General features: G+C 34.9%; 1 protein-coding gene across 1 annotated transcript in view; it reads right to left on the reverse strand.

Moving 5' to 3' along the window:
• The window catches only part of LOC145675696 (lachesin-like), an 866246-nt gene that overhangs the window by 480493 nt on the left and 359665 nt on the right, over positions 1–26088 (reverse strand). The window contains exon 2 of the mRNA XM_081746303.1: positions 17528–17678. Coding sequence (XP_081602429.1) covers positions 17528–17642 — 115 coding nt within the window. The 5' untranslated portion in view covers positions 17643–17678. The remainder of the gene's footprint in view (positions 1–17527; positions 17679–26088) is intronic.

Raw genomic sequence — 26088 nt, forward strand, 5'->3', positions numbered from 1 at the left:
AGGAATTGTCAAAATCGGCGCAGGCAAGCATGAAGAAAATGGCATTTTCATGTATCAGTTCAAAATGGGGAAGAAAAAAGGGCCCGCGAGATTTTAACTGTTTCTTGTAGTACTCGACGAGAGAAATCGATTAGTGAAGGAATTTTCAAAATCGGCGCAGGCAAACATGGAGAAAATGGCATTTTCATGTACCGGTTCAAAATGGGGAAGGAAAAAGGTTCCGCGAGTTTGAACCGCTACGATGTATGTTCACGAATGTCCCCGTCTTCTCAAATTTAGTTAATTACTGTGACACTGAAACATGTGACACAGAGTCACATTGTGGATGACTGCAATCGGCAACCACTGCACATATACTCCTCCCGCCCCACAGTTTGATTATTTCGATCCATTCCTCACGTGCTAACGGCATGGTTCAACATCTGCAAGAAAGAGGTAAATGTAACGTTCAATTGGCAATAGCTTTTCACCAAATTAAGCTGCATGAAATCTGATTGCATATTTGACATACTGAGAAAATTCTAGTCCGTGGCCATATGTATCACATATCCCATCAATTCATAAAAATTTTGAACACAAAATTACGGTCGTCCGTGTGACGTACTCCCAAAAGGCCTAATGTGTATCACCCACCTCACATTCAATGAAACCACATCCGTGTAGAATTTAGAAAGGAACTTCTTATGATGTATACAGGATGTCTCAAACGTTCCCTGACATAGGATAACTCTGTTATTATCAGAGTTACAACAAAATGTAAGAGGAAAAACATCTCGAAATATGACGTTTTCAATCTAAAGTGAACACTTTTTAAAAAAAATCGGACGAGATGTTTGTGCTGTATACTCTTTATGCACCCAATTTTAAATGAAAATGCAACGTTGTCATTTACCTGGACCCACAACATAAGTGAATGAAGTTACTGTTTGAAACGGGGGCTGGCCATCGACATGTTAGCGTAAAAGACAGTAACTTCACTCACTTACGTTGTGGGTCCAGGTAAATGGCAATGTTGCATTTTCATTTCACATTGGACGCATAGCGAGTGTACAGCGCAAACGGGTCATCCGATTTTAAAAATTCCTTCACTTTAGAATGAAAACATTATATTTGGAGACGCTTTCCAAAGTAGTATAATTTAGTTTGTTTAAATTTACAATTTAATACAAGTAGATTCGGATTTATATGCGTAGGATTTTGTATGCATCTAACTAATGAATTCTTTATTTTCATGCTTAACTTAGTGACTTGGCTTTGGACTGCAACTGATTATTGTAACCCATTATTGCTTGAGAAGAAACAAGATATCCGAATCTTCATTTGGAGAAATCAAACGTCTATTGGAAAGCTGGGGATTACAATCATTAATTTCTACATTTCAAGGTGCGTAAATTATATATTCTGTGTTTGTTGTTAAATTACTATTACTATTATTGGGTTTAGAATCAATCAAGCACTTCATGATATTTTATGGGGATCAAGATGGGTGCCGGATAGATAAGTATTTGAGCGTCAGGCTCTTATTTCTTTTCAATTTAATATTTAATCAATGATTATTTTTCTCCCTCATTATTCCACCAAATCGTATTCCAAGATCATATATCCATTTTTGATCGATATATCCATATTTTTGATCTCTTTCATATTTCTATATTTTCGATTTTTGATATTGTTTATATTTCGATATTGCTGTATTTTTCGATATTTCGAACAAGTTTCGATAGTTTGTCAATATCGATTATCTATATCTAAATTCGGATATCCCAAAGCCCTATCGAACCCCCTCCGAAATGAAGTTTTTGGCTATGGACCTGATTAGGGATGCGCACGAGACAAGACGAGACAGAATTTTTGTTACGAAATTCGAGACGAGATAGAGCTCTTCCAATAGAAACGGATCCAGTTTTCGAGACGAGACATAACTTTCGCGGCACCTTTTCGAGAGGAGACAATCTCAAATCTTTTCTCTTGCGCATCCCTACACTTGATCATGAGGTATCAAAAAAAAAAAAAGTTAATGAGAAATACCAGTAACATGTAAATACAATATAGGTAGCTAAAACATTTTTGTTTTCATTCTTCAGTAATGCATTATTATTAATCTCAGGGGGGCGCGGTGGCTCAGTGGTAGAGTGTTAACCTCCGGTGTTTGGGGTCCCTGGTTCGATCCCAACTCGCGCCGTGTGGACTTTGTAGTGGACAAACACCGTGCTCGTGGGTTTTCTCGGGGTTCTCCCGTTTCCTCCCACTTTCTTCATTCCACCATTTCACTCATTTCTCATTATCTCCGTCTCCTGTAGCCTAACCGGCATAATCGTGGGACGTTAAACTTAAAGATTTCATTTTTTATTAATCTCTGTATTTTATAGTGTATTCTCAAGCTTAAGGTGATGTATAATTAAATTTTGAATTCAGTTAACTTATTTTGTTTCTCAGATTGTTTTTAAAATGTATGTACAAACGTTTATTTTCATTCTTGAGAGTTTAAAGTGACGTATAGTTATTAAACATAGTATTTAATATTGTACTCTTAACGTGGAAGTGATATACAGTTAACTTTTGAATTCAGTTGACATTTTTCTCTCTGAAATTGCTTTAAAAAGTATGTAAAAACGTTTTTATTTTATTTCTTGAGTGCTAAAAGTGATGCAAAGTTATTAAGCTTACTACTTTATATTGTATTCTTAACCCTAAACTGATACACAGTGCGTTTTTGAATAAATTATGTCAAGTTATTTGAGTGACGAACACTGGTAGAAAATCCTGACTACTACTGGAACATTTTGATTTTAAGGTGACGACTACTGGTGCAAGGATTTTAAAATATTGTTTTTCCTCCAACGGCTACTCCTTTTTTAATTCTAACTACATGGTCATTATAGGAAGGATCAGTGAGTCTTTCCAACTATGGTACAGCTCCGACAGATTCACGATGCTCAGAGAAGAGACAAAATAGTATGTTTTCAACCTTAAAGTGAGAACCACTGGCGTTTTTACCCTGCTATGCAAAAGTAAGTGAGTACTCCAATGGAGTTCCAATGCGGTACTTAATTTCTGCGTTTTAGATATATGGAAATACATGTCTCTAAAATGTAAAGAACTGATTTTTTTTTTTTTTTTTTTTTTACTGAAAACTGCAACTCGGTAAGCCTTATGGATACCGAGGTATGGGAAAATAAACTATAGGTATGTGGGGCTTGCATACTTGACGCTACAATTCGGAAATTGAATTAAAATATGACTAACGGCTATCAAGATGTTGTCAAATAAAGGGAGGACCAACACAGTTAAGGGGTTTTCGTGTTAGATGCTAAAATTTCCGAAATCGGTCATGGAAAGTTAATAAACACCAGTAGCAATTTCATCTTAAAGTAATTAGATATCTTCATGGGGTGTTAGAACATCATGGAGTCTACCAAAATTAAATTTTAAAAGCTTTTGAAAATATAATCTGACATTTGTAAACAGTATTTGAAATATGTATTTACCCAAAACTTCCAGCTAGTACATCTAACATCTGGAGAAACACTGTGAAATAAAAGCTTGAAATTTCGGAAACAATTATTGGTCGCAACAAAATTAAATAAGATGGTACTTCTATGGGTTAAATCAGTACCTCAGTACAATTTCGATCGAAAGATTAGTTCAGTCCTAGGTTTTCTTCAGGCAATTCCAAGGGTTCATCGAGCTGTGCAAAAGAATGAAAATTCGCTGTCAATATCTAAGATAGTAAATAAGATATAAGGAATTATATATTTTATGACGTGAAAATAGAGATCTTTATGGATTTGTACTTTTGGGTCTTTCCTAAAAGAAAAAAATTCAGAAAACTACTGTATATACCTTAATAGACAATTCAGTGGGCGGGGACACAGTAGCTTAGTGGTAGGGTATTTAACTAATCTTTTTTTTTTTTTTTTTTGCAGAAACTATTGGAGTATTCACTTAACCCATAGAAATACGATCATACTTAACTCCCTATTTAATTTTAAAATTAAATAAAAGGAAATATTTCAGTGTAGCGACCCACGATTATGCATTTTAGTTTCAGGGAGATTATGATTAAAGCAAGTGAATGTTGTTGACAGAATTGATGGAATGCAAAGGTGGGAGGAGAGTACCCCGAGAAAACCCACGAATACGATGTCCACTACAAACTGACTTGGCCGTGGATCGAACCAAGAACCCAATACACCAGAGGTAAGCACTCTACCACTAAGCCACTGTGCCCCCGCCCATTTAATTGTCTATTAAGGTATATACGGTTGTTTTCTGAAATTTCTTCTTCTTACAGCAAATACTCAAAAGTACAAATCCATGTGGGTCTCTATTTTTACGACGTCATAAAATACATAATTCCTTATATCTCGCTTGCTATATTAGATATTGACAAAAAATGTTCACTTTATTTCAGAGCCCGATGAACGCTTGGAATTGTCCAAAGAAAATTTAGAGCTGAATTAATCTTTCGATCGAAATTGTACTGACGAGTCTGAGGTTCTCACTTAACCCATATAAGTACCATCTTATTTAACTTTTGTTAGGATCAATAATTGTTTTCTGAAATTTCAAGATCTAATACGCTTTTATTGTATGGTGTCTCTCTAGCTGCTAGATGTACTAGCTGGAACTTTTAGGTAAATACATATTTCTAATACTCTTTACAAATGTCAAAATATATTTTACAAAACTTTTAAAATTTAATCTTGGTAGACCCCATGATGTTCTTAAACTCCATGGAAATACCTAATTATTTTAAGATGAAATTGCTACTGATGCTTATTAACTTTACATGACCGGTTTCGGAAATTTTACCACCTAACACGAAAACCCCATAACTATATGGATCCTCCCTTTATTTGACAATATCTTGATAGTCATATTTTAATTAATTTTCTAAATTGTACTGTCTAATATGCAAGCTCCACGTACCTATGGTGTCGCTTTTTATTTCACCATATTTCGGTAACTGTTAGGCGTACCGACTTGCGGTTTCGGAAAACTCACACCTCTAACGTTCTTTAAAACGTTATTAAGACATATTTTAGAATATTTAGAAATGAGAGTTCTGGGAATATCATGGTACCCGAAAACCCCCATCAGGGCGTGTGTGTAGTGTATTTAATTGAAACTACTTTTGAGGTTGTTGTAAGCCCTCGTAATTACGTTTCCGAAACTGCACCATCTAGTACGCAAACTCCACAGTTCTGTAGTGTCGCTCTTTATTTTCCCATATCTCGATATCCATAAGGCTTACCGAGTTGAGGTTTTCGGTAAACAGATGTCAGTTCCTTACATTTTAGAGACATATATTTTCATATATCTAAAAAATACAGACATTAGGTACCCCATGGTAGCCCGAACACCATTGAGGTACCCACTTACTTTTGAATGGTAATACATTTTGAGTTGTTGTTCAGCATCAATAAACACTTCATAGTTTTTCTACGTGCAACCCAAAAGTCCATACCTGACCTAACAGATTTTGTCCATTTAATCTCAAAAATGTTAAGATACTTTGTATTGTTAAGTACAACCAAATTAAGCACACTGAATATAACATTTTAAATATTTTCTGATTTTTGTTGCAGGTATTTCGTGCATCAAACCAGGATTCTGCTTGAAAGACAGTCAAAAGAAGCAGTGTAGGTTGTGGCTAAAAGTACGCCCTTTCTGAAGACAGACTCAGTTGTACTTACATTATTTTTTACGAATATATAACCCTAATAAAGATACTGTACTACAAATTATTTCTTTCTTCCATAAATTATAATAAAATATTATCTCTGTTTAAAGAAAATGATTGTTAATGTTAAGTCATTTTAATTCTTTTTCTCTGTAATAAGAACATTATCCCTAGCAATATTTTTTATCTTTGTGCTATTGCGATTGGATGAAGTAAAATTCTATACGAAGCACTATTATTTCAGACATGCATTAATAACTAATGTATTGTTCTGTATGTAAGACAATGTGTATACTGAACATGTCTAGCGAAGGTGTTGTTTTAAAAGAGAATCTATAACTCAGCTTTTCAGTAGTCAACTTTATTGGGAATCCGAAGAAAGAAGTTAAAAAAAAAAAAATGTTGGACTTACCAGCGTGTGTGTGTTCGAATTCTGGACTAATCCAAATTATCCAGAGAAATCATTATATATTTCTTTGTTGCTATTTCAGATGTATCCTTTATCCAAGTCGTATGAAACGGAGACTTCATACATTGCTATACTTTGTATGAACTATGTTCCGTATTTACTTAATCACTTTGTAACTTTCTCTAGTGTTGACAAGGCCGCAGGTGTCAATCGAATAGTTTAGTGTTTCACTCATGTCACCTTGTGACTAAGGTACGTCCTGTCGGTATATATATGGTACTGGGTTCAATTAGCGATAAAATACATTTTTAGCGTTAAACAAATGCAAAAATCTATACGAAATGAGATACCGTGATCTCTGACTTACGGATAACACCAAGCAACTAATGGTACTGAGTGTGATTGAGTTTACTAATTACTATTTGGCTAAAATCAGTGTTCCTTTATCTATAGTTCTTTTCGTGCTTTGAATTGCAAAGTTTGAAATAACCGTTTTAAATTGTGTATATATATCTTCCGAGTAATTCTGAGAATCATTGCTCTTTCTTTAAGCAATGTATGAGACTGTTAAATTGCTCTTTCCTTAAAATGTTGCACTAAGAAGGATGCATCCAGGAAAGTCCAAATTTGCAGAATGTCTATAGCAGGGAAGAATAAATATGTTTAGTCGATGGCTGCACAACGCCTCCGCTGTCACCACGTTGTCACACAGCGAATACAGCGAACGTTTAAGAGTATTCTGCACTTACTATTAGGTATCGGCCTGGGAACTTTGGCGCATCTACCCAGTCTCCTTCTTGGTGTTTCATTTTTAATGGCGAGTACTGAGTAGGAATAATATTGTAAGCGAATGCGTTTCCGGCTGACACCGCACTTTTAATTATTGCGACATTAAAAAAAAAAAAAAAAAAAAAAAAACCTGTTAATTAAAATGTACAGAGAAGTTATTTCTGGAAAATTCTATTCAGGCCTCTTGTGGTAACAACTGCACTTTAGTAGAAGATACTATTAAGGAAAAGAATGAGGTAAAATAATCTTTATATCGTACAAGCAATGGATGATAACAGCTTAATAAATGATTGTACGTAAATCTTGTTTGAGTTTGAATATAGGATTGTATAAGGCTGTGCATTTTGCATTATTATTGAGGTGCTGCAACTAACTAACTGCAAACCATATGATAAATTCTTACAGTAATATATCACATATTGATTTACTCTGTATGGAAACGAAAATAGTTTAATATATGGTTAACCTCCTTTGTGCCAGGGGCGGATCCAGAGGGGGGCGATCGGGGCGATCGCCCCCCCCCCACAAGAGGAAACTTTCTTATTTTATATATAAATAAACCCATCCATAACAAGTTTGGAGCTCTTAAAAGTAGCAGTATTACCGCCGACCGCCCCCCCCCCAGAAGTCCGTCCTGGATCCGCCCCTGCTTTGTGCCCATAATTTTAAAATTAACGCTTGTGTCACTTTTCAACACTTGACTTTGCAGTAGCTTTCCAACGAATTAGCAGGAAGCCCAAACTTATAGGACACCCTGCAGGTAAATACATTTCTTTGGACAGTTTCACTGCTCCAAACTAAGATTTGAAAAGTGTAGTATTGTTAATTTTATTATTATTGGCACAAAGGAGATCAACCATATTTTAAGCTATTTTTGTTTTCATACAGAGTAAAACAATATTTGACAACATTACAGTAAGAATGTATCATGCACTTTGCAGTATGTTGCAGCACTTTAATAATGGTGCACTATACGTACACTCTAGATCCTGCATATGTCCGATCCATACATTACAAGAAGGCAATACGTATTCGATACAGGTAAAATCTGTATATTTCATATGGACAACCTATTAGCTATATACATCCAATCTATACATTACATATGGCCAACCTGTACGCGACATACGTATAATCTATATGCTGCATGCAGACAGTCTGTAAGCTACATATATGCACTCTGTATGGTGCATACGGATATTCTGTATGCTGTATCTGGACAAGCTGTGTGCGACATAAGGAAAATCTGTATAATACATACGTACAATACGTATACTGTATCTAGTCGTACGTATGGGGCACAAGTACAATATAGATGCTGTCTCGGGGTTGAACGCAAGAAACATACGTACAGAACGTATATTGCATACTTCTTGAAATCATGCTCCGTCCTGATAGTCAGTGTATGTCGTCATTATTAACCCACATGCTACATACGACCCTGACGTCACAAAGCTAGATATTACCTCCGTATATACTTGTTACTGCAGATAACGTCACACGAATGACGTCATTGCACTTGTGCAGACAGTACGTATAATACATACTTTTTCAGCTATACGTTTGCTGCAGGATGTTATATACGGTTGTACGTTAAGTCCAGAAACTACAGGAATTACGAATGTAACCTACGTTTTTAAGTATGCCACCTACATTTTTTTTCTCAGTGTATATCGAAGAAAGTCACTGATATACACTAATTTCACTGTTCAGTTTTCTAAGTTTAGAAAATTTTATTCTTAATGTAGCGTGGGAAATTTGGGAGCAAAATGGGAATTTTTTGCCTCTCGAGATGGGATTTTACAACGCTTCAAGTTGGCATCAATGAGGTAAGAGATTCGTAAGATTAGGAATAGTGAATGATTTACGAAGTGATATTCATCGAAGAAATCCTAGTTGGGGACTCTAGGGACTATGCGCGCCGACTACGTGCGTGCTCCGGAGCTCCGGCACCCACACAAATCTTGTGGGTGCGGCAAACTTACATGAATCTTAGTTTGGACCCGGATTTGAACCCGTTTCTTTCGCGTTTAAGTCAGCCGTGTTACCGACTGACCTAGGGCAGCTCCAACTTATCCTTATACTGGTAGTACCGGTATATTTTACTTTATCATAGCACAGGCCTTTATGACTGTTCATAAAATATTTTAACTAAAAATAAAACAATCAAATATCGAGACCCCTAAAAACGTATAGGCTAACACGACCCGCCATTGATATGCACCCATATAAATTTTGGGAAGTCGGCGCCGTTGCTAGGGACTGAAACTGTAAACGATCTTTAACACTTTTCTTACCAGGCGAAAAGCTACCATATTTGCAGAGGTGAAATTGGGACATTTTTCTGACATTTTTATCACAACTGTATGATATAAAATTAAGAACGCATTTCAGTTTACTTTAGCTCGAAGCTTTGGTTACAAAGGTAAGGCTTAAAATAGGCAGAGAAACCCCGGAATTTCGTTATAGCAAATCAATGTCTGTCGGGATGAGTTCCTGTGCAACATGTGCCATTTCAAGTGAAAATGCAGAACACAAAACCAAAACTTCACCACGAGCCACAGAGAGCAGAAACTACCGAGATCACAAGAGGAAGATTCCGCCGAACTAAGGAACAAATTACTAATAGTATTTGCTTAAATGCTACCAGACTATCTGATTTTCTTCCTTACTCGACAACAATTACCACCTCTAAGCTTACAAATGATGTCGCGAGAAGTGCTGCAAACAGTTTGCTGTTTCTAATTTTCATTTAACTCTCACAGGTATTGTTATGATGCACATAAACATGAACAACTATGACTGTGTTTTTATATCTTTGATTTTATTTACCACAACTACAAAGTAGTACAGTATGTGTGTCAGTGTTGCCAATTTGGGGACAAAGTCGCTAAATCTAGGGTATTCACCTTCCAGGATAGCGACAAAAAATAATTTTTCCGATTAGCGACTTTTTTGGTGATTTTAGAATGACGATTTGGCGACTTACCTACAAATCTAGCGACTTTTGTGCTGCGAACAACTTGTCCTAAAATAAGCACTATTAGCTCGAATCAGTTCAGATATGTTTATTCCTTTTGCTTATTTGAATCAGTGCAGGTGTTGACGAGCTGGGAAAGTGCATAACATTTATCTCTATATTCCCACTTTGATTGCTGTTATCTCTAACCTACTCATGGGGATCAATCCCAGCTTTTAATGTCCTTTAGTTTACAGAGAGAGAGGCACAAATAATACATTGTCGATAGCAAACAGATTATCTGTAGAAGCGAGAGTAGAAGTGAAGTGTGTAAGATTTTTTTCCTAGTCCTTTAATTTTCTTCGTTTTTCTAAACTCATTTTTGATTTCGCTGAAGCAAAATTGATCATAAAGTTAAAAATGTATAAAAGTGAAATAATTATTAGTTATATATATCTTTCATATATGCTCTTGTAGCGTAGACAGTACTATGGTTTGAATTGATCACGTATCTTATACACACACACACACACACACACACACATATATATATATATATATATATATATATATATATATATATATATATATATATATGAAAGAGGCAAAATTCCACGAAATTTTTTTTAGCGACTTTTCACCCAAAATTGGTCATTTCATCTCCTATTTAGCGACTTTTTGTATTAACTTGTTGGCAACACTGATGTGTGTGAAATTTGCCCTCAACTTTCATATTTCGATTCAAAACCGAAGTCAATTGTGTATTTTTCATTTGTTATTAATTGTTCTGAAGAAAAAATAGTTTGTTTTGAAATACATGAAGAAATATTCTCAAACATAAAGGATTCTACGTTGTTTGCCACGGTGTCTTTTGCCACAACTCGATTTTGGTGTTATTTGCCACGGTATTGTTATTGCTGATTTATCTCAACTTATAATCGTGAATATTATCACAAAATCGACACATAAGCTAAGGGTTGCCAAACGACTACATTATAATATCAAATCCATTGTATTTATAAATGAAACACTATAGTACAGACGTCACCAAGCACGTTATCGGATTACTGTGTTATCGGCAGTTAACGCCTGTTAAGTTTGTTCCGATTCAGGCACTCAAGGAAGTCATTAGTGTGCTTAGAAGCCCGAAACCTGCGTTTCCAAATTAATATGAGGTTTAGTTTGTATATTTTAGAAGGTCTAGCCAACGTTGAGTGTAGACAAATCATCAGAACCATCCATAAAGGAGATGGGGCAATCCCGACCAATGTTGTTGGCCCATATCTATGGGAGGGAGGCATGATAAAAAGTATCTTTTCTCTTAGTTTTTCATAACAAGAATAAAGCTTACTGCATTCATAATATAAAATTTCAATGACTTTTGTATTATTTGGCTATTTTTACGCCCACAGAGATTATTAAAACATACTAGACATTCCGCGAGGAACCGGTTCTCGGAGATCCGGTTTTAAGAACCGGTTCCAGACCTGGATCCGAAAAACCGGTTCCAGACCTGGATCCGAAAAACCGGTTCTAGACCTGGATCCGAAAAATCGGTTCCGGAACCGGATCCGTTCAGATCCGAAAACCGGTTCCACCAGGAACCAGTTCTGGTCATCCCTACTTGACATCAGGCATAAAGCCATTGCAGTTTGTTTTATGATGGAAAAGCAAAATAATATGGGCTGATTAATTACGTTTTCAAGTTTGAACCATTGATTTTTTTTGAATATTTGGAGATAAATTTTAGGCTATATGAATGTAAGGGATTGGATTCAATAGTCAAATCCCTTTGATACTGAAATGAGCAACGTTAAGCTCTTACAGTTTCCATAGATAAGGATGGAAGAGGTATATGGTGTAAATACTTAAGAAGAGCTAAAGAAAACTTCTACCATTGGGATTGAGGCAGTTTAAAAAAAAATAATGAGAAGGAAAAGGAAGATTTTCTTTGATGAATCTGATTGTGGTAGTTGTGGAACATCTGCAACAATTCCAGAAGAAACTGAAAAAGACCAATACAAAACATTGGTTTTTAGTGTCATCGCACACAAGATTGTTTCTCAGATAGATTCTCTGTGTAGAAGAAATTAAATATTTGTGAAATGTTTAAAGCAGGGATGCAAATAGCCACTCACCCACTTGCCCGGGGCGAGTGGTTCATCGGTGCGGGAGAGTATTTAATATACTAAAGGTATGTAAACGATTTCTATTGTGGGATGTGGGCTAGTAGCTATTTTCTTGGGCTAGTAAAATTTTGTTGCTTATTTGCATCCCTGATTTAAAGCCATTCTCAGAACGAACACTTTGAATGGTTGTGATGCAATAAAGCAATTAATTGCACCTATTGTGATTATGAGTAACAATCTTGTCAAAAATAAAAAGTTTAAGTCAGTGTGTTCAGCTACTCTTTTAGATTTGACCAAATGTATAGAAAATAAAGTACCTTCATTTATTCTTTTCAATGAAATTTATAAATTTAAGTTACAATTTTTGTTTGCACACAGAATTATAAGTAGTTATCCTGGCTATTGTTTAAGGTAAGAGATCGTTAATAAATTACCGTTAATCAGAAACCATTTGAGATCAAAAAGCTGAGCTTGGAGGTTAGTTTTCTCGTGATACATGGACAAATATGTTCTAAAATAGCTCCATGAGATTCAGCGTCCTCAAGTTGGTACATACAAAAAGCGGAATAAGAAATGTATCCAAGCTTGGGCACTTTTAACCAGTGGCGGATCTAGGCCAGGGCCGGAGGCCCCCCAGTTTTGTCTGTGCCAAAACAATTTAAGCTATTATTTATATTTTTTGAAAGTTTATATATATCTATCATAGTCTGAGTACTGGCTGTCCCCCCCAGTTTTTACCTTCTAGATCCGCCACTACTTTTAACACTGTCATAAGCTGTATTTCGAAGAACCCCAACTTAGAAGTCTTTTTTTTTTTTTTTGGTAGCCTTATAAACGATATGTTACAGAGCATCTTCATTACATTCAGTGTCCTTAAGGTGTATTTGTTTGAAAAGTGGAATTAGAAATATAGCAAAGCATTAGAAACGGTTTAGGATATATTAGAACGAATTACAATTAACAGAAGGCCTACATCAGATTATATTTGAGCTTCGGAAGTCAAAGTTTGTTCTATTGTTACAATTAATAAGTTGTAACTTTTCCTATTTTTGCGGCAGCCCCAACTGTTATCGATATTTCTAAAGTAATAAACCCTGTGTTTTTAGTCACATCACATAACAGAAAAATAAGAACATTATATAACACACGTGTCAAGTGGACCTTGTAGTGAATAACCACAACTGTGTGTATTCTTTCACGTACTCCCGTTTTCTACAAATTCCTTCATTCCATCATTTCGTTCAATATCATTTTCCTTAAACTCCAAAGCATAATCATGGGTCGTAAAACTGAAAGATTTCATTTAATTCTTTTCATCATCATGAGGAAATTGAAGAACAACGTGAATTAAGAAGTAGCGAACTCAGGTTCAGAAACGCAGAAATAATGGCACTTGAGAGCTGATACACTAACTGCGCATTCGCAAGTCGTATGTTCTACACCTGCCGAACGATAGGACTTCATGTGTTGCAGCGGCATTGAGTTCTTATTTCTGTCTATTAACTAACTTAATCAGTATTTCAAACCCCTATATAAAGAATGAGACTTTTTGTTATCTGTCTGCCCTGCAATTCGCGTTACCTCTGTGTACTGCAAAAATACTTAATGTGATGTCGTAAGAGGACATGAAAGTCTGCCCGGCCGGCCATACGGCAAACATTTCAACACCGAAAAACTTTGGGAGGTGTTTCCTTATATGAAATGAAATATAAAAGTTCTAATAAACATGGGTCGAAAATCGCCTTCTTACAAAGTTATGAACCACCGAAAATTCTAGAAACCACGTTTCAAAACGTCCTAGCTTAGAAAATTTAGGACCTATCCCAAGCCGTTTAAGGAATTATACAGGAACTAGTATGCTCTCTATCTAATTATCCATGTTTTACCATCCTCCGTTTTCGGCGAAACGAACTGTGAAAAAGGAAGTTGACGTATACGGATACTCCTTTAAGTACTAATAATGCGTTCGTTTCGCTGGTACCGGTGAATTCTGAAACACGGATATCTAGACAGAACGCATACTAGTTCCTTTGTAATTCCGTTTGGGATAGGCCTTTTAATTTCTAAGGCAGGCCGTTTAAAAACGTGATTTTTTGAATATTCTGTTGTTCATAATTGTGAAAGGAGACATTTTTTTCGACCCATGTTTATCAGAACTTTTTTCTTTTATTTCATATAAGGAATGACCTTCCAAAGTTTTTCGGTGTTGTTACTTGCCACCCTGTGTATATATATAGTTGTTTTTCGACCAATATATATTGTAATAATATATATATATATATATATATATATATATATATATATATATATATATATATATATATATATATATATATATATACGTACTAAATTATTTTTTTAGATAAGAGTGCACTTTGTGCAGAACATTCATAGGAACCTGTACAATAAATAGCAATAAGAGTAATTACACTCTATTAATTTTAACAAAATGGGTCCCAAGTTCCCTAACCCCAAGTTAACCCGACCCTACACCTACTTATTCCTACCTTCCGTGATATCAACAATGTGGCGAAATCACTTGTTCCGCACAAAGTGCACTCTTGCCATTTTTAAAATAATATTATTTAATATTCTTTAACTTCAATTTTCATACAGAAAAATTAAGTTTACAGCCACCTACATGCTTTAGTATTTCATCCCTATATAAAATAGTTTCACGTATTTAGCGCACAACTTATAGTACCTACACGATTGCTTCCATTAAATTTGATACGCTTCAGCATATCCTTCTGCTATTCTTTAAAAAACTGTATATGAACGAAATTTCAATATGTATCATATATATATATAAATATATAATAACTCTGCCATGTCGTTTGTAAATAAGGAAATTAGTACTCAAATTTACCTCACGCACAGGTAAATTAAGCGATTAATACTTATGGTGCTTGCAGTTTTACACTTTCAGTTTCTCGTTTTAGTTGAAAGAAAAATATCGTAAACTTAGTTACAATTTACTTTATTTTCTTAAGAATATTTAAAGAAAGTTTTATTTTCTGAAAAGTTTCAGTATTTGTTTTAATGAGTTACTTCAATAAAATTTTGGAATTTTGGATAATTGAAAACTTACAGTAAATACTTTTGTTATGTTATCCCTACTTATTTATGGAACTATGCAAAAGTAGAACACGAGAACACATGAAGCTGATGGAACATCGATATTATGATTTTCTGTGATCAAAGGTGAATTCTAAAAATAAACTATATATTCTTTTTTTTCTTTCATACGTACTTTCCAGAAATGAATTGTGAGATTTTTCATTTTATGAAACTTTTTTCTTCTTTTTTCATGTTTTAATGCGACATCTATTACAAATAATATTTACGGTACAGTAACGATGTAGGAACAATTACCAAGCAAACCAACTTTTCAGGAATTGGAAAACTATCCGGAAATTTTCATCACTAATTGGCAATAATTGCCATGTAATGTTAACTTTCTACCATTTAGCTGAAAAGTTTCAGAAATATGTTCCGATTCCACGTTCTTATATAGTGATCTTAACTTTAACTCCTCTTTTCCTTAGAAACTCAATTTCCAATGTCTGCAATGTACGTAATTTGTTTTCTCTCAGAACCACATCGTATTTCATTCCACAGCCCCTAGTTGCGTCCACAACATAAATATCAGAATCACTTCTACCATAACCTATGAGAGTGAATATTTGAATGTTCCTACTTTCGGCGGGAAAAATGTATAATTTATATATTACATCAATAAACCTTAAATAACAAAATGGAACAAAAGATGATCTACACACTTAATGTATATTTCCGAAGCATAGTATCAAATTTACTACATGATTTTGTTGTTTCTATACCACCTAGCTGTCAACATAAATAAAATTAATCTCTTGAAACACGTTATATGAATTTCACATTTCATAAGAACGGATGCTCGCATTGGGCCATGATACAGTTTGTAATTGAATTTTAAAGGACTTGAGGGGGAAGAATGAATCTAAAGCCCTTCTTCTTTACTGACAAGTGAGCACATTCCTAAGTAAAGTTCCTGCCGTACTTTCTGGTGTTACTATTCAGGGGCGGATCTAGGACGGACTTCTGGGGGGGGGGGCCGTGGGTTGTAATACTGCTACTTAGAGCTACTTTTAAGAGCTCCAAACTCTTGGATGGGTTTCATTTATATATAAAATAAGAAAGTTTCCTCTTCTGGAAGGAGGCGATGGCCCCGATTGCCCCCCTGAATCCGCCACTGTTACTATTAAAGAAACATAAGGAAGAGGGTGCAGTTGATATACGCTACTTGGGATTAAATTTGTGAAGATGTTATATATTTGAATTATCTTGAAACTGTGGTGGAAATGAAACGAGAGGGGGATATAATAAAAGTAACTGATGTATAAAAATTCGTTAAGACGAAGAGGTTAACAGTGGCGACTCCTAAAGGAAGTCGCATCAAGTAAAAAAAAAAAATCTTATTGCTATAAGCTATAGGAAGAAACCATACCTAATATATCAAATCTTGCATTAAACTGTAGATTTCTGAATCTTTTTGAAGCTCTCTTCACTTAGCTCGTAGCAATTGAATTTAATCTTTTACCTATGTAACTTTCCTCAAAAGCCGCCACTGACGTTGATTAAGGACCTTGATTCATACAAGCTTCTCAGTTTGCCTCAAATAACCTGAAATTGACTACAGTACAATTATGATGCTTATGAACAACACTGATCCTATTCAAATTCCATGTTACGCTTACACTTGAGTGTACATCAGTTCATGTTAACGAAGACCTGAAATTATCGTTTCAGTATGTCTTGAATCAAGTAACAAATGAACAGCGGCCAAATCTGTCTTGAACATTGGGGGCGGGTAAGACCGTTACTTTTATTATTATTATTATTATTATTATTATTATTATTATTATTATTATTATTATTATTATTATTATTATTATTATTATTGTAAGCTATGTTAAAAATATTTATGAAGTTGAAATACAATGCTGTGGAGGATTAGGGGAGGAGAGTTGTCTTCAACATTGGGAATCAGGCAGATTTTAGGTTTATTCTGGGGGGACATCAATTTCATCTCACTTTACTTTGTGGCAATCGGACAAAAGTCATCACATTTCAGTCCAAACAACACATTTCAAATCGGATTATTAGGGGAACAGTCCCTCCCAGTTCCATAAGATTGGGGACACGTGTCTCCTCATCCCCCAGGGATTTGCGCCAGTGCATATGAATCTCATCATTAAATTCTTTCTGCCATTAGCATTCGCATGCATTGTAGAAATACTATTATTTTTAGCTGCCCTTCAATGGCATCATTTCAGGTTTTGCCCGGGCCAGATTGTCCACCTGCATAAGACTTTCATGTTTTTACTATTAGATTAGTATAAGATTTATTCAAAGCATATGTTTATCAAACTTAGAGGGTCAATTGTCTCTGCACTTCTCAAATAACGCTCCCATAGAAAGATAATTAGGCAAAATAGCACCATCTTTAAATTTTTCTAGAAACAAAATGATAAAAGTTTAAAATGTACACAAGTAGTTATCTTGTTCCCTACCGTGTATGATAGATGCAACGAAGATAATACAGATAGTTGCTATTGATATTCCGTGACTTAACGGTCCCATCCCAGAGAGTGCGCCAGGAATTACGCCTACAACTGCAGGTCCCATGGGCAGCTCCGGCTTAATTTCTCCTCCAGAAACATCCTGCGAATAAACAAAAGTAAATAAAGTGTTAAGAAGAATTAATTTTGAGAGAACAGTATTTTATTTAATATTTTAAATGTTAACCTAGAGGCGGATTTAGAAGGCAAAAATTAGGGGGACAGCCAAAACCCGGACTATGATACGCTTATCATAAATTTACTATAAACTTTCAAAAGTTATAAATAATAGCTTCAATTATCTTTGTCACTCAAATTACTGGATGACCTAGGCCTCCCCGGCCACAGACTAGATCCGCCTCTGTTTCAACAATGTGATGCCAAGTTTTTATAGTTTTGTCAGTTCTAGAATTAATTCACTCCACTTGTAAGATAACTGAATCTAAATAGACAGATTACAGTAGCTCTGAAAATAACAAGGATTGTAATTAACATAATGGTTTGCTGCTATGTTTACATTTAGCTACTACTATAATAAAATCAAATTGAGCTTTTCAACGCAACTTACTCTTCAGTTTCTGATTTTGACAATTTTGGACGCTTTCTGGTTAGGATTGGGCTGTAGGGGAATTTAAGCAAGCTAACGAGATTGGACGTGAGCCCAACATCTACTGGGCATTGAATTCAAACCACACGCACAATAGAATAAGGAAGTTAATTGTAACCATTCGGTTTGTGAAAATTTCGAAAACAAGGCAACTCACTTTATATATATATATATTATTAATATTATGAGCGCAATTAGATATTCACCACTTTTTGTACAGCGGGGGACACTTCTAAATGGTACAGCCATATGGAGATTTACGGCAAGAGTGCTCCACCAGTTGAGTCCAAAGTATTTGCTGGAAGTATTGCAACCGAATTAACTTTAAAAGAAGGCGGGTGGCATAATGGCCAGGCAATGAAAATTCCCGTACACTTGGGTGAAATTCCCACTACCGTCTGCAGCATCATTTCTCCAAAATAAAATGAATCTTATACGTGTTGTTCTTATGCCAAATATACTATTTGTTATTCGTCCTATTCGTGAAGATAAAGTGCAACAACAAATAAAAGCCCAATCCTGTTGCTGTTGGAATGAACTCTCTTTAAGTCGTTTGATCTGAAATGACTTTACAGAACCTAAATAAATATTCTGTCACTTCAGGGGGGGGGGGGTAGGAAGAGCAAAAGCTCCCCTCCTACAGTATGAAAACATATACTTTTAATCAAATGCTTAGCGAGAGTGGACCCATTGGTATAGCGCTTTTATGATTTGAAATCTTGCTCCCAAACCATCTTTTGTCATAACTGACAACATAGGAAAACGGGAGATGCAAATATGATGAAGGAGAAATACACTCACATGTGCAAATTCAGAATTGGAGACAAAATGATCGGATAGCATCCATATTTTGTCGAAAATTTTGATTTTGTAAGTAGACATGTAAAAGCTCACCCGAACTTGAGAGCATCCCATTACCAATTGCTGAATTCAAGTGGAGAACTCAGTTGAGAGCATCAGATGATTACGGAGGGAGAGAAACATCTTAAGATATGGGGAACGAACAATGGAAAAAATACCAACTTGCCTCGACCGGACTCGAACCCTAAACCCCATGATTACGAAGCCACGCCTTTGCTCACTCATCCACGGAGCCACACAGAGTGCCACGGTCATACGTCAGGAAAAGCGTTCGTTACGACCAGTGATTTGTTTGTAGGGGGAAGCTAGGGAAATTCCCCGTCTCTAGTTTCTCTTTCCTTGGCACTAACTTAATTACTGTTGTCCCAGCCTGAGAAGAATATTTTCCACCACTCTAGAAAATTTCCTAACAATTTGCATACATTTTAAGCAAAATAAAACATTTATTCATCGCTGTTCTGCATAATTATAATTACACAAAGGAATTATTTCCAATTCTATGAATTCCCGTACCAGGTAAACAGAAGTACTGAGTATGAAATTCTATATTTCGCGAATAGTTTTGCAGAAAATACCTAAGCTAAATTTTCTATTGGGAACAGGGAGAAGCACACACGCGGGGCTTAGGAAGCAGATTGCGCCCATGAGATTTGTTTTGGTCAGTAAGGGACATAAATTTACATTCAAATGGCAAAATCACACGTTTAATTATGCTATAATTTTACTTTTAAGAACTCCAAATGCGTAGAACGAAGGCATTCTTTTTTGCTTGAAAGAATAAAATTATGGCTGAAGGTACTACACATTCCTTGCTACCGTATCGCGATTTAATTAAATGTTTTAAAAGTTTTTAAAGCTCAATCCCTAACCAAATTGATAACTACATGATCTATCTCTTTGCAGTTCACTTAAAACACTATAGAAATATCGTAAAACTTAATAAAAGGAAAAAAAGTTCTTTCACAGCGTGAAGCTTACGATTAGTACCATATACTTATAGCGTAGATTGTTCGTGTATCTTCTTTCGTAGCTCATTGGATCCGTATAGAATTCCCATTCCTGCGACCCGTGTTCGAATCTCCGCGTCGCTGTTTTTTATTTTTATTTTATTATTGATCAGGTAGGACTCCAGTAGAAAGAAACATATGGTTACAGTTCAAGGTGTGATTCGATATTCTGCAAGTATTTATTTATTTTTTTCTTGTCAAGCGAAAAATTGAAGTAGAATTTTACATGCGTAAAACTTCTAAATTTGACTGTTAATAAGAACTATGAATAAGATTACAGCTCAAAATAAATTGAATTCACTTCAATTGTAATCCATAATTAGCTATGGTCAAGGAAATGGATTTAAACTGTTTTGTGTGTGATCAGCACATTGACTTGGATCATCTCTATTTCTGGAACTAAATATCACTAATTTTTTTTTTTTCGTTTATATATAAAATTCTCATCCTTTAGTCCTTAACAAAACAGAGATTATTGTTCAAACTGTCACTATGGGATTACATTTCATTATATAAAGAAATTAAACTAACTATATATATATATATATATATATATATATATATATATATATATATATATATATATACTTAAAAATATCGAAAATAATATGACAAATATTATGAACAATTTTATAATAGAACTAAGCAATGTTTTATAATACACTAAACTGAATGAAATACAGGGTATTTGAAGTTAGCGATAATATTGCCAGTAGATTCTGAAATACAAGTTTCTTGAACAGATAGGGACACTTCACCTTGAAATATACACCTTGAATTTGATTCTCGATAGAATCTGAAATATGTTAAAAACTTTAAACCTTGAATAACGCAACGCAAGTTTGAATCCCATGCTTGTAATTGTGTCGTTACAAACTCACTCTTTTTATATAAATCAACCAATCTAAAGCCGGATCTTTATTCAAAAAGTATTTTCTCCTTTACGTATATTTCAGGGAGAACATTTAACGTCAACTTTTTATTAGCAAATGTAGCAACTGATCCAATTGAATAATGCTAAAAATAGCCTACTTCGCTTGCTAGAACTTATCTTTGGTAGAAGTTCATACATCAAATCAATTTTTTTGTGTGGTTCTTGTTTTTTTTTTGGGGGGGGGGTTTCTTAGGTTTCTGAATACTTCGGAAGATTTTAACAGAATCCTTGTAATTATATATTTATGTTTGCTCAGTTTGATATGAAAAAAAAATATTTCTTATGAAGAAAATGGTCTGCAGAGCTCTTTGTAGAATGTCTGTTATTAGTTGTAGTAGTTGGTTTTACTTTAGCGTCCCATTCAGCAGCGAGGCTATATGAGACATGGACTTACAGCTTAACGTGGGATCCGAAACCATAGGCTTCTACTGAGAATCGAGCTCCGTTTTTAGGGAAAAAATCTAACCACAGTCAGTTCATACCCGTTGGGGTTAGAACATACCCTATTATTATACTGGTATTTGGAAGCAGTGATAATTGGTTACGGATTTCGTGACCTGGAACAGACCTGGATACGACGACACGTCGTGATACGCACGATGAAATTGTATGATACTGTTAAATATTAAAGTTAATGCATCATTTTTATATCAATAAATAACTTAAATAAAAAAGACAGTAACAATACTATTAACGTATATCTACATAGTATATACATTAAAAATACGTTGTCTATTATAGCGAAAAATGGCTGAACCGTTTGAAATGAATTTTATTGACATAGTTAACCTCTAGCTTGGACTAGGTTGTTGAGATCTTGCTCGGGAGAGTACTCCCGGTAGTAGTAACTAAATACACGATTCTGATTGGTTGGCGTTATCAGTATCTTGCTAAATAGCCTATACCTATGTATATAACAGAAATTATACGCTTGTTACTATCGGTCCTCGTGACCGTGTGCGCTAGCGTTGTAGGCTGGTAACAAGAATTTGCTTTTGGCGTGAGTTCAAACCCGGCCGAAGGAAATTTATATTTTTTTTAAATCGTTCATAACACTTTTTTCAATAAAATATGATGAAAAAGTACTCAAAAAGGAGATTTGCTTACTTTTGGGGAGATAAGTAGTAGTGGTAGTAGTAGTACAGCAGAAGCGAAGATATATATATAACTTTCCATGAAATCATGAAAATAAAAAAAATGACTTCCAACTCTATTCAGAAAGTAGGTATATTGGCACGTGTCGAGCCGAGTTGTTTGCTACGCGACGTTATGCCTTCAGGCAAACTTCAGGCTATCGACTAGGTAAGTCTTAAGGGCCACTATGAAGAAAGAAAGATAGAAAGAAAGAGGTATGCTTATTTCATGGGGAGAACAAAATATAATGGTCTATCTGCTCCTTGACATTAAGTGTTTGAAACCAATGCTGTTATGAATATCCATTTTTCTAATTTCCTTAGGAGACTAAAGAGAAACGTTAATTCTCCTATATATGAAAGAAAAATATATATCTCATATATCACACAGATAACGAAATAAAATAGCATATTTATCTACGCTTTGGTGTTAAGTGCTTTAAAATTGTTCAGAATATTTTCCTTATTCCCATAATAAAAAGAAAAAATGAGAATTGTTAATTCCCATAGAAGAAGAAAGAAAAATATAATGATATTTATTAAACAAAAAGAATAAAATAAAATACATTTAAAATATATTAAAATAAAATATAACTAAACTACGTAAAACATTTACTCCGAATAGTCTCTAAGTAATTTGTAGAAAATTGTCAGAAATAATGAGCATAAACTATCAGGTCTAGTTCTAAAAGTGTAGCAAGTGATAGTTCTAAACTCAAGTAGAATATTCACTCTGCTTCATTTAAATAATAGTCATTTTACAAAAATAATGATCTTTTGGCTGTATCGTAAATATTTTAGTGAATAAATAAATAAAATACATATGTATAATTTAATAATCGCAACTGGATAGCTGATTCTGTGGGTGAAGATAATGAATATTACTACAAACTGTTACAAAGGTGGGGGCCGCAGTGGCCCAGTGGAAGCCGGTGGGTGTAGCTAAGCAGCCTGTAGTGTTGTCAACGGCTCGGCTCACGACTCAGTCACCTCAACATACCGAGCCGGTTCGAGATCCATAAAAGTGATTAGATGCTAATACAATACGAAGTATATGTTCTATAAGCCTTTCCCACAATTCTACTGCTTGGGGCTGAAATCAGTCATTACTGAGGAAGTTAATTATTCGTCCCTGATTGAAAACTGTTCCGCGAAGACATCTTTAAACAAATCCCATTTTTATGGAACATAGTGAAATTGATCAAGGACAAGCTCTACAATTCGACTCAACTGACATTTGTATGTGCGGCCGTTTGCCTGTTTCACAACTATCTTTTATTGTTTTGGTTTCATTTTAATGAAAATTGGCTTATGGTTTCAACTAATAATCCTATTGTTTTGGATTTAACTCTATCAAGAATAAGGGATGAAAGCTAAAACACTCACCCTTTGCACATTCACATATATAACAATTTTGTGTTATAGGCAAAACAACTGAAGATCATTTGATTAGACAAAACATAGGCTATTTTTACTTTAGGCCATCCGCATCATTCGAATTTGTTGCGGGTGAAATTGGCAATGGATAAGCGCGTAAAAGGGACCAAGTTCCTCTGAACTTCGAAACTTGGTTATTTAAATATTATAATAAAATATGTTTAAAAATAACTTCCACCATATTGAGTCAATTTGATTTAAGATGGCGTATATTTTCTTTGGGGCTTCTCGATCATCCCTATTAAACGAAGTCAATTGGGGTCAAGAGAAAAATGAAATTAATTTGTTATTGGGAAACAGTAATGAAACTAGATAAGAATTTCATTACCTGGATCCGGTATGAGCTAACAAACCTGAAGACGATGGAAATGAAAGTGTCTAGGACACAGTTAAAGAAGCCCTAACCGTTCCTGTTGATCTAGTGGGTAGCGTGTGCGCCTGTGATTCGTGTAGTCTGGGATTTGATTTTCGTTAGGGGATCATTAAAACTTTACTTAAAGAAACATTAGTTTCGTTGATGATCCGTCTCCTTTAGCCTAAAGGACTTTATCGTGGAACGTGAAACTAATTTTTCATTAATGTTCATTTTTAAGTTTTAAATGGAATTATAACAACACGATTCTGTTTTCTCTTCTTACTAAATTTATATTTGCCTTTCTTGTTTGATGAGTGCGTCTGTGTGTGTCAAAACATTGCACTGAAAGATAACTGCAAGGTCTGTAAGAGTATAAACGCTTGAGAATAACAGAAAAGATAAGTTATTTGATTTTAAGGGATTGTCAAAATTCAATCAAGCGAGCCAGTAAAATTTGTCTTGTAGAATGTACGGGGTGGGGAACGGGGGTTATTGCTACACGATCCTAATTAAATGGTCAAAGCAAGGAAGTAATTTAACTGTTTACAATGAATTTTGAACATGCGTAGTTAACACGTGGATTGACTGGAGTAGCTTTTATCATTCGCTGTTTTTCTGGGAGAGGAAAGGGGCTTAAATATTTCCCAAATAACATTTTCGTACACTTATTCTTCTCGTATGGAGAATGGAAATTGTAATTAGTTGGTTGATAATTTTTAAACTGATGTGAACAGTGAAAACGTGCTTTGAATATCCAGACGAATGCAACTATGTGTCTAATTATTTTTACATATTTACTTTTAAACTCTGGGTTTACAGTTATACTCAGTCAATAATTTTAAATTAATTGTTGATTCTATTTCATGAGTTTTAGAATATATTTAACTATTAGAGATGCGCACGAGACAAGATTTGAAGCTGTCTCGTCTCGAAAATGTGCTGTAAAAGTGATGTCTCGACTCGAAAAACGTATATTTTTCTATTGGAAGAGCTGTGTCTCGACTCTAATTTTCTCAGGAAAATTCTGTCTCGACTCGACTCGTGCGCATCACTATTAACTACTTAGCCAAGCTTATATTAGGGACCCAGAGGCCCAATTTTTAGAAGCTAAAAATCTGAAATTTAATTTTAAGTCACGATGCTTCAGTGAGAAATCAACTTTTATATCCAGCATTGTGATTCTCATTGTGGCTTTTTTAATTGCAACGCATCACGGATCACACCAATCACTTTCTCATAATACTATGAGCTCTAAGACTGATGGGTTGAATGGTTAGAATTTTAACTTAATTTGCAGCACGGAGACTATATGATACATGGGCTTACAGCCTAACGTGTTGTCCCAAACCAGATAAACTCACACTGGAAATTGAACCCAGGTCTTCCGCACCGAACACTAAGACAGAGCGTACTTCCATTTTTTCATTTATCGTTGCATAATCATAAAATGTTACATTTCCTCTGGATCTGACACGAACTTTTCCAGGTATAATACAAGGTTCCAGGACACATACGGCCTTTAATGATAATAACGCTAGTTTATTAACCATATTTTGGTTAAATACAGGACATGGTTTATTTTTCCAACATGCTTAAAGATCTAATAGACTGACGCGGATAGCTCATATTTTTTTCTTTCCTCTCTTTGTTTTCACAAACAGACCAATATTTCATTGACATAATGTGTCAGAACTTAGTAGAAGAAGCAAAATGCTTCACTTCACAGGTAAACCAAAGACAAGACACGCATTTCAAACGACCTTCAGGCGATATTGCTTTGCCTTTCTTTGCCTCTAGCGTTTAGTGATGATTCATTGAATAAGTAGTTGCTTACTACTGAAGGAAATTTCAATGGGTGAACAGCAGGGTGGATTGATTTAAATCAGTCTGATTTAAATCACGAATTTAATCAAGATTTAAATCACTTGATTTTTTTAAATAAAAGTCGTTGGTTTAAATCAAAATCCGAAATAAATTAAAGTGAAAATAAGTAAAATCCCGTTTCTGTTCTGTTATTTCGATTATGAAAGATAATAAGAAAATACAATGAGACTCAAATTATGTAAGCACAATATGAAAACGAGTATCATGCAGAGGATGATTAGAGAAAATCCCGTTTTGAACGGGTAACGGGTAAATCCTACTTTCTTCTCTTTGTAACATAGGGTTTTTAAATCGT

This window comes from Thermobia domestica, chromosome 2 (assembly GCF_964235325.1).
Source record: "Thermobia domestica chromosome 2, izTheDome1.hap1.1, whole genome shotgun sequence".
NCBI classification, from domain to species: Eukaryota; Metazoa; Arthropoda; class Insecta; order Zygentoma; family Lepismatidae; genus Thermobia; species Thermobia domestica.